Consider the following 10,950-nt stretch of genomic DNA (forward strand, 5'->3'; position numbering starts at 1 on the left):
GTCATGCGCGCCGTGACCCTTTACCCTCCAATCGCCGCTGTGATCACTCGGACTCGGCGAACTGCGCCGCTAGGTGGCGGAAGTTTCAACCGCGCTATATACATCAATACATATAGGCTGCATTCGAGGAGCGCGCTATTAGCGCTATTGCATCATTCTGTCTTTATCGCTCATCAGGTGTAAAACAAGGATAGAACAAGCAAATAGCGCTAATAGCGCGCTCCCCGAATCCAGCCACAGTGTCCCGAAAACACCGCGAAGTAAAAGAAATATCCGAATTCTAATTGAGATTTTATTATCGAACGAGATGACCTTATCAAAAGACGCGGTAGCGTCTCACGCCAAGTATATATATATTAGAGTGGTCCTTATTGGCCTAGTTTACACCAATCTCTTGATACGCGTATCATATAGTATATTTGAACTGATCAGCCAATAATCAGACTTATTTACTAGTTATTTACTATTTAATACGCGTATCAAGTGATCGGTGTAAACTAGGCCATTATTTACTCGACAAAAAAAATTTTTTTGCGCCACCCCCCCAAAATATTTCCAATTCACAAAAAAATAATCCCTGCCAAAGTTCAGCTTGATCGGATAACGGAAACCCATACCCCCGGCTCTTTAAACATTTGAATTCTTTTTTTTTTTTTTTTTTTTATTCAAATAAAGGAAAGACCGTGGGGGTAGCCCATGTGGTCATAGTAGCAAAACCGAATCTACTCGAAACTGTGTAAGTGTATGAATGTATGTATATTTGTTCGTGTATGTCCGCGGTGTCGGGAACTCGGTATTGCCGTAGGTGCGTTAAGCCCAAGGAACTGCGCGGATCACTTCCCCCTGCGGCCATTTGAATTCCCTTGTAAGAGTCGACAGGAGTAACACTACCGACCTCTGTCGGGTTGCTTAGCTGCGAGTCCGTATTTTATTTATTATAAATTTTTTAAGAGCTAAAATGGAAAATCCGGCTCTGTACCGGCTTGCAACTATAATACATGTCTTTTTTGAAAAGCAATAATATGTTTTCTTTACACCAATTGATTCATCTTATTATTCTGTACATAAACGTGTTAAGGTACAATTACCAAAAAATTAATAGTTTATGAAATATTTTATGTTTCATGTCAAAATGTGCCAGAATAAAATATGAAATATCTCGTAAACCATTCATTTTTTGAATGCTCTACCTTAATACTTTTATATGTAGAATATTTAAAAGAATCATATTATGTAAAACAATCATACAATTTCATTTAAAAAATGGCGATAACCTTATGTGATCTTAAATCGATTTTTTCGAAAATTGATTTTACTATTATTTGTTCCCCTTGATATCCTATAACTTTTGTCTGAAACGTTTTTCCATATCTTCCATATTTTTCGAGAGATTTGCCCAGAGCATTTAAAATGACCCTGTATATACAGAGTGTTCTAAAAAGGTACGGCAAAAATTTAGGGAGATATTCCTCACACCGAAAAGATGAAAAAATGTTATATGAACATGGGAAACGCTTTTTTCAGGAGGCTAAATGTTACGGCTAAATGAGGTAGTGACCTTATCTGCCAGGCAGAAATGTACTCAAGGTTATTTTAAAAACAAATGTGAATAAACCTACTGATTAAAATGATTGTCGTCCACAATGATTAATCCTAAAATGTTTCTTGTGTAAATAATACAGTCAACGGTATTTTCAACGTAACTCCTGAACGTAACTCCGTACTTTTTGTCTCAAATACATGCCTCAAATCGGGATATATAACGTCTTAAAGGCATTATTAAGACGTCTTCAAGAGTCTCATGATATGACGTCTTTAAGACGTCTTATGCCCCGATTTAAGACATTATGTTCCTCTCTCTCTCCCTCCCTCCCCCCCCTCTCTCTCTCTCTCTCTTCGGTTATGCCTAGTATCGCACATACATCTTATCAAAATGTACAGTCTTCACGTGTCCGTTCAACGTATATATTCAAAAATTACAATACAACCGTGAACCACTCATGTAGTTCATGCTACCGAATATTTCCAGTTAATAAAAAAGATCAATCGTAACTAGAATAAGGAGCTTCTTTGATACGTTGCGATTACTGTCTCTCCTATACACTCCACTATGTAAAGCCATCGACACAGTTATCCAGTAGAATTTACTATAATCGTAAAACAACTAATATGAACGCTATATAACTCTCATCGCAGTAATATCAAATCGCGTTAAGCAACAACTTTAAGACGGAGGGCATTGTATTCTTCCAACGTCGCCGCCTTCCGATTGGTTATCACTGTCCTCAGATGAGCTATCCATCGAGGAGTCATGGTGATAATCGTCAAAGTCATCTTCTTCCTGATTTGGATCCTCGTAACGTGTATAAAGATTCTAGAAGGGGCACAATAGTGAAACAATCAATTTGAAATATCACAAAAATGTCTACAATATTTATATTATTTATTACTTACACGTACTCTCTCTCTATGACGGATATGTCTCAGTAAAATCCAAAGTAATTGGCCATCGAACGAATCAGGCACGTTTTCTTGCTTCCTATTCCTCGCGTTGGACTTGACGCACTTATGAAAAAAAAGAATATGTGAATCATCATACGTTTATCGATATACAATTAGTCCACAACTAATAATTAGTCGCCATTATTAGTTACATTCAACTGTATTGTTTATTTGAGAAACGAGATACTAAACATTATTATTAAACGCTGACAAAACAACAAAAAAGTATGCAAAGAAGATAAACAGAAAATGTGAAACAAGAAAAAGAAGAGATATGTAGAAAGATAATTTTTGTCTACCTACGTTTGCGAATGATTTCATCATCGGAGGTTCTTTGCGCTTAGGCTCCCATATCTTAACGTCGTAATCCAATCCACTTGTCGCAAGAATGGGAATATGTGGGTGTCCTTCTAAGCAATTTACCTATAAATTAAATGAAAAGAAGACTGTTATTTTCTCTTCCACATTACAGAAAAAGAAAAATTTGTTTATCAAATTTATGAAGTAAACTCACAACTCCTTGATCATCTCCAGCCATCCACTGTACAACAGCTTCCGTGTTTTTGTCCCAAATGAATATATTACCGCAATCGGATCCGGATATGACATATTCGCTTTTAGGTCCGAAGAAATTGACTCCCTTTACTGCAATTGAGCAACAAATGACAGTTAATAAATCACAATTATTTACAGCATCATTTCTTAACTAACATGCATATAAAAAAAAGAGATCTAAGAATTAAAAAGATGTAGAGTTGAAGATATAGAATGTAATAATATTCATATCATTTTATGTATAACGTACCAGTTGCACTATTCCTATGGCCCTGATATCTATGAGCGTAATCTACACGTGACGACATTAATCTATCAAATAGGTATATGTCCTCGTCATTATACGATGCGAGAATTTCTGTTCCGTTGTGATTATACACAGCGCACGTTACATGCGCGTGCTTATTTCCTGTCTAAGACATAATTACATATATAATAAAATTAAACATGTGTAAAAAAGAAACAAACTACAATATTTGTTATATTACTTCAAGTATTGGTGAACTTTTTCAGCAATAAGATTGCTATATAATGCGACGTACCAGGTGATCGGGACACAGTTTATAAAGCGGTGTCGAAGCTTTTCGCCGATCGTACACTCTCACGTAATGGGAACGGCCGCCGACGCAAAATTCATTACTATTAAAAGGATTCGAATGTATACTGAATAGTTGCACTTCTGATGAACCGTCCTTTACTACGAGTAATCTGTGGATACAAGAAAAGTCCATTTTATTACGTATCAAGAGACACGGTAGTGTCTCGCGCCAAGTATACACGAAGCAAGACCGCACCGTGGATCTTTTTATACGCGATACGACGAGTTGCAAGTACCCGAGATTTTGAGATCTCGATAACCAGAGAACGGGTCAGGTTCTGGTCTAACAAGGCTTAATGGATAGTTTGGACCACATTTATATAATAAAAATGTTTTTCTTTGTATCATATGGTAACAATACAAAATAAAAATATTTAATTAAAATATAATAAATTTTTCTTGTAAAAAAACTTAGCGTTTTTTTTTTACTCCTGTCGCATTCTTCCAAAAATTATGCTTATTTTTTATATAATTAAAAATCTTAGTACTTTATTAAATTTCGAGGTTCAACAGCGCCAAGTTTTTTTTTTTACAAGAAAAATTTATTTTATTTTAATTAAAAATTTTTATTTTGTACTGTTACCTCTTTAATTCTTTGTGATAAAAACTATTCTTTGTAATTTTATAATTTCGTTAAGGAGAATTAAAGCTACTATCACTTGGATTGGAATAGGAAGACCCTTGAATGGAACAAAGATACGTATCACTCGGGTTTTATTTTTTAAAAGTAGTTGCACAACAATTATTTTTCAAAGCAATATACATATCTATTCTCTTTGCAATTGGCGCAATTTAAAGATTTTATATATTTTTTTGAAATACATATCACTTGGGTTGAGTTAGTTAAAGCAATTTTGTGATATAATAGTTTTGTTAAGAAGAAATAAAGTTGCTACCACTCTTAGGTTAAATTTTTGGATTTACAACATACATTGCGCGTGTACTTGGCCTTTTTTTACCTTTTTTGAAGAAAGTAATTTTGTACTGATAGTTATTACGCGAAAAATTAACATTATATATAGATATGCTGCGGGCTACAGACGCAAATAGAAAATACGAATATACTTATGCTTTTTAATCGCGACTCACTTGTTTGGCTTACTCTCTCGGATATCTATGGAGAATACCCTTGCATCCTCTCCAGCGGAAAAGACCACATGAGGTGTTTCAGGGTGCACAGCCAATTTGTGTGACGGTCCACGATGCGTCGCCAATTTCTTCGATGTGTCATGTTTAAGATCTAATAAACGTACCTGACCGTCTCTAGCACAAGTGACCATAAGGTATTCCACGTCTAATGGTAACCACTTTGCCTGAACGCATACAATTTCGAAAAATTTATTGGCAAAAGATAAACATAATAATATAAAAATAACTGTTGTACAACATATCGATTGTAACGCTTAGTTATAAGATACACACTTGAAACATATTGCTTGTATGACCGCTCATAAACCAGTGACGCTTTTTCCCTACAGCCCAATCCCAAATAACAACTGCTAAATCATCAGAGGCACTCGCTAACAAATTTCCTTTTTGATTGAAGTTTAAGGCATTTACACAACCCTGTAAATAATAATCAAATGTAAATAATAGTTAATGATGCAAGAGCCCAGTAATGATCCTAAAACGATATAAATCTCATGTCGATATACAAGGTTTCTCTAAAGTCTGACTCAACTCCTTAGATCTCGAAAACAGCTTTAAATAAATATGGGAAAACGCTGAAACACTTACTCGAGAGGCTGCTTATTTTATGCCAAAAAAATTTCTTAGCCTCCTCCCCCAAGAGGGCGGAAGCAGGGGCGCAAGTCAAAAATTTTAAATGGGAGGGTGGGTCAAATTGTAGCTCATTTTAAATGTATTTTTATGTGGATTTGCCGCTAAGTGCAGAGAAAGGGGGTATTACTCTTCACTCCTCCACGATCAATTACAGTCAAAATTAAAAATGTTTTTATTTCAATTAGGTGAACTAACCGTCGGAATAGTAGTCGACAGCTCCCGAATGCATTGTAAACAGTGTTGGAAAGTCTAAAATGTCTTAAGATGCTAATACGGCTCTGTAATTGGTTTATGACATCTTAAGATTGTACTTAAGACAGTCTTAAATAGATTCAACTATGAATACCCTCATAACTTTTGATAAAGGGGTTGCAGCGACCCCCTTATCAACCACGTTCACCAAAAAGTTTCTTTTCACTAAATTTTTTAATACAAGCTACAATTTGACCCACCTTCACATTTAAAATTTATGTCTTGTGCCCCCGCCTCCGCCTTAGTCCTGGGGAGCTAAGAAATTTTTTTGGCATAAAATAAGCAGCTCCTCCAAATAATCGAACATGTGTTTCGGCGTTTTTCCATATTTAAAGTCGTTTCCGAGATCCGAGGGTTGGGTCAAACATTAGAGATATACCCTGTACAGCATTTACAAATTAAATAATTTACCTGATGTTCATTAAGTTTATGCATAACTTGCAGCCGCTCTACCGCATGTAAAGAACCGTAGAACCTTTTTTGGAATAACGGATTGCTACCTATTTGGCGATTTATTACTTCTGGTACAATACGCCAATTAGGAGGTGGTTTCTCTATTTTTAGACAATGAGGTATTTCTTCGTCCTCATCCTCATCTTCCTCATCTTCGTCCCATTCATCGTCGTTAGCAGCTCTCCATTCGTTCGAGTCACCTGTCCAGAATTCAGAATTCTACATCTTATCAAACAACCAATGCAAAAGCATAGAATACCTCTCTCGTCTTTGTATCGATCAGATTCGTCATTAGGCGTTTCTGATCCTGCTCTATGAGCTTCTGAACTTCTATTTGACGATTCGTTTTGAGCTGACTCATTTCTGGTACTGGCAGATGCAACATTTCCTGAAATCACAATATTAATTTTATGTATATACATATAATTATTAAACGAATAGTTTGTCATGTTCGCATATTATAAATAATTTCATGAAAGGGGCTAGCGAACCAAGCTCGTTAATTATAAAGCACTACGAATGAGCTTGGTTCGCTAACCCCTTTCATGAAATTATTTATAATAGGCGAACATGACAAACTATCGTTTATATTTACGCGGGCGACATATAGCGTCTTACATGTATTAACCTGTTATTGCGATAAATATTATCACATGCCTCGGTGATCGAATTGGTACGATGCCCTACACGGAATGAGGGAAGTTCCAGGTTCGAATCCTGGCTGAGGTAATATTTTTCGCAATAATTTCTTTACAGTTTTTAGAAAATTAAATCGTTCGATTTAATTCCGGGGAGGGAAGGGTTTTAATGTTCCAAAGATAGCTGGGTTCAGTCCGACATTTATCGGCTCGCAGTTATTGGAATATTATATGTTTATTCGTCGATTTTTAACGATAGCTGGGTTCAGTCCGACATTTATCGGCTCGCAGTTATTGAAATATTATTTGTCGATTGTAAGATATAATTATAAAGCACTACGAACGAGCTTGGTTCGCTAGCCCCTTTCATGAAATTACATATAATTATTATCATATATAATTGTACAATAATTATTGATACCTATATCTTATCTATTATAATAAGAAAGAGACTCCTTAAGCATAATTACAAATTACAAAATCAAGATCAATTAAATAACAAAGATATACTGTTGTTACCAATATGAATGACAAAACAAACAAGTACCTTCATCTGCGTCAGGAATGGAAGCTTCCCTTGTTACCTCGTTAGACAAGGTATTCCCCGAATTGTCTTCATTATCGCTTGTTATATTCCGCCTCTTACGATAATTTCGCTGTTTCGCTTTTGATTTGTTTCTTTGAAACGTCACCGCATCGTCGTTTACGTTTCCAGCATTGATGTGGCGCGCATTTTTATTTAACTTCTGTCGCTTACTCAAATCTTCGTCTGAGCTATCATCCGATTTTTCTACCGACATACCGCTACCGGTATACACTTGACCTTTCGAAATACTTCTTTTAACTTTATTCTGTTCCGTGTGCAATGCGTTTGCTTCGTTAGTACAAGAAGAAGACGGACTATTGTTTTGCGAGGTAGTCGCCTCTGATAAATCGATTGGATTACAACTGGTGGCGTACAAGATTTCTTTTAACACATCGTTAGTTTTGTCACATTTATTAGTAGTTATCTTAATCTCGTCCTCTGCAGAAAGTTCCATAGGTTCGCCCGCTCGCTCGTTTTGCATAGTCCCACAGGCAAGATTGTTATTAAATCCGACTATATGACTAACGTCTTTTAAAGTGCCACTGCTCTCAGATGTAACACTACAACTATCTACATTCTTTGAGATGCTTAAATCTTCTACAGAACTTGACTGCGCCTTCCTAGACTTCTCGCCGTCCAAATCCTTGGTGTCAGAAAGTTTCACTTCAGAGTCATTACTGGTATCATGCGTTTTAGACTCCATTTTATTTTCAAGATTTTATTCCTTTTGTTTGCCTAGACTGCCAGCGATCATTCCACAATCTGCATTTGCATTGGCAACATATCCAAGGTTTGTCTGAAATATATTAATTGATACAATACATAATAAACTCTTGTTACACATTACCATATATACACAAATTAAATATCAAAGCACACATATATTTAAGTAAATTATAAAAAAAAATCATTGCTGAAAAAATGATTGTTGTCTATTTGAAACCAATATCTATTCAGAACTCTCTTCTTTAACAAAAGTAAACAAATAACTTGATATCATCCAAGACATCAAAAATTGGAAGGTATGCAAAAATAAATTTATTAATAATATACATTTGATAATAACATTGCTGTTTATCTTGCAATAACAATCAATAAATTTAAAATCTGCATTTTTGAACTTTATGTATTATTTTAGAATATTCAAATAAATTTTATTGAAACGTGCCATTTTTTGAAAGTACAATGAAAATCTAAGAAATTGCAGACTTGATTAGAGATGTCCTAATATATATTTCTTAACTATACAAATAATTTAGGTGTTAAATGCAAAACTGATTTATTTCAACAACTTGACAAATATGTATCGAGATCCTTTCTTGAGAAACTTTATGTCGCTGCTTTGATATATATTAAGAAGATAAAATATTTTTATTGTTATCACTTTACGAAACTAAAACTGAATTTAAGGTAAATTATTTATTATTCAAAATCTTTTCTTGAGAAACATTATGTCACCACTTATTGAAACCTGATATATCGCTATCAGTGGGTCTGTTCTGTAATTCTTAACAACAGTTTCGTTATCGTTATATATTCTCGTTGCGCAGCTTCTTTACCATATATATCTGTGTGACACAAATATAACGATAAGTCCCAGTCTAAAATAGGTGTTTTAAGCTCTAAGAAATTGACCAATCACAGTCAATTATTCTCCTCAAATTCAACTGTGATTGAACAATGTCTTATAAGGCTTAGGGCTTAAAACACCTACCGGGACTAACGAAACTGTCGTTAAGAGTTACAGAATAAGTCCACAAGGAAGACAAAACAATTTTATTGTCATAACGAAGTCAAAACCGAAAGTTCCAAGGTAGACTATTTATCCCTCAAGATCTTTTAATTCTTGAGAAGCTTTACGTCACTGCTTTGACATTTCAGGAAGACAAAACTGAATTCAAAGTAAATTGTTTATCCTTTCAGGTCACGATAATGTCGCGACGGAGATTCGAGAAAATGCGTACTGATGTAACTTAGCAAAATAAATCAGTGGCAAAGAATCGTTAAGATATGTATCGAGGAAGAAGGCACACGATAGGCGCAACAACATCGCTGATTTAGCACGATCGTCATCCGCAACACAGCCTCGTCGCCCCCGTCACAAGCGGAGAAGAGGCGTTAAAAAGTGTTATCCGCGTTATGGATGTTGATCGCAAATCGAATGGATATAAAAACATCGCGACGATAGGCTTGCGAATATATAATATAACGTACGCGATCGCGCGCGCGTTATATAAATTCGCTGTTCGCATTCCGACCCCCTTTTCTTCTGCCCCTTCTTTTCAGCGAAATTATATCTGCTAAAATGGCCAGCGTTACGTACGTAACGCAACACATATATTAATTTTGCTGATATTTACAGGGTTGACCCCGGGTGTCGTCGGGGACGTCGAGACTTCTCGACAACGCGAGCGAGTCGGTCCGAGTTGAGAACGTTCGGACGAGCTCGAACACGGTTGAAACTGCTCCGTCGTCAACACGGACGGGCTACCCACCTCGAGACTTTCACTGACGGAACGCGGTATGCGGTATGGCTATGGCCGTACTCGATTCCCACTCACGGTGCTACTACACCTACACTACGGACTACGGAGTCTACAAACACGATCACAATACGATACGCGATAAGATAAATAAACGCGCAACGCAACTCCCCTCGAGCTCCCCGCCCGCGACTTCGATTGCTACTAGAGTCCCTCTAATGGCTCTAATTGGAGTCTGAGTCTGGTCAACTTGCAAATTCTGCGAGAGAGAGAAGGATATACAATATATATATACATTCACCACTCACCAGGGTTGGGAACGTATATCATACACCCTACGTATCATACATGGGTATTTTACATATGATACCAAGTATGACACATACTTTGGTTTCATATATATATGTATATATATATATATATATATATATATATATATATGTGTGTGTATGTACATTATACATATGTATGTACATACATACATATGAAACGTAAGTACGTATCATACGTTACGTTACATAACTATTAATATTTAAAACATTTTAACTATTATTGTAGATAAAAACTTTTCTTTCTATAATTAATTATATAAAAGTATTATATAAATTATTTAAAGTTTATTTTAAAAGATGACAGTATATAATTATATTAAAAATCGATTAGAAAATTACGGCATGATCAGATTTTAGCCCATACATATGCTTTAAAAACAAATATATTAAATCGACGCGATAAAAGCAAAAATATATTACAACGAATATGACTGAAATTACTGTACTGAAACTGAACGCATATACTGGCATACTGCACTTACTTATATTCTCACTTGCATTTTTACTTTTTTGTTTTTTATTTACAGACTGCATATTTTATATAAACCTAATAACTATAAATAACAAATCTAAACTGCAGGCTTTAGGTCTTTTTTTAAATTTTCTATCAAAAAGATGTATCTAACCTCAACTTGTGACTGTCGAAACATTTACGATGTACGTACGTATAAATATCCATGGATGTAAATCTCGTCTCAAAACTTTAGATTTTTTTATTAATGATGCGTGGCGCAGTACACATTTAGTAGGAACATTGAACACGAACGGA

The 10,950-nt window shown here is 35.4% G+C and overlaps 1 protein-coding gene across 3 annotated transcripts; it reads right to left on the bottom strand.

Annotated features, from left to right (window-relative positions):
- Window positions 1-1,949: 1,949 nt before the first annotated feature.
- On the bottom strand, window positions 1,950-10,068 carry LOC112453761 (DDB1- and CUL4-associated factor 8-like). Of its 3 annotated transcripts, none has more exons than XM_025014864.1 (12): window positions 9,862-10,068; window positions 7,328-8,162; window positions 6,402-6,530; window positions 6,101-6,342; window positions 5,078-5,221; window positions 4,745-4,968; window positions 3,600-3,765; window positions 3,308-3,470; window positions 3,017-3,147; window positions 2,806-2,925; window positions 2,461-2,565; window positions 1,950-2,374 (listed from the first exon to the last, which is right to left on the bottom strand). In XM_025014864.1, the coding sequence occupies exons 2-12, from the start codon at window positions 8,067-8,069 to the stop codon at window positions 2,225-2,227; spliced, it is 2,316 nt and encodes a 771-aa protein (XP_024870632.1). In that variant the 5' UTR covers window positions 8,070-8,162; window positions 9,862-10,068; the 3' UTR covers window positions 1,950-2,224. The 3 variants fall into 3 exon arrangements, with proteins under 3 accessions (XP_024870632.1, XP_024870486.1, XP_024870554.1); XM_025014718.1 differs by having other exon boundaries at window positions 2,455-2,565; window positions 9,862-10,067; XM_025014786.1 differs by having other exon boundaries at window positions 2,455-2,565; window positions 9,727-10,067.
- Window positions 10,069-10,950: the final 882 nt, after the last annotated feature.

The sequence above is a fragment of the Temnothorax curvispinosus genome, unplaced genomic scaffold (assembly GCF_003070985.1).
Source record: "Temnothorax curvispinosus isolate PA1 unplaced genomic scaffold, ASM307098v1 QBEX01000060.1, whole genome shotgun sequence".
NCBI classification, from domain to species: Eukaryota; Metazoa; Arthropoda; class Insecta; order Hymenoptera; family Formicidae; genus Temnothorax; species Temnothorax curvispinosus.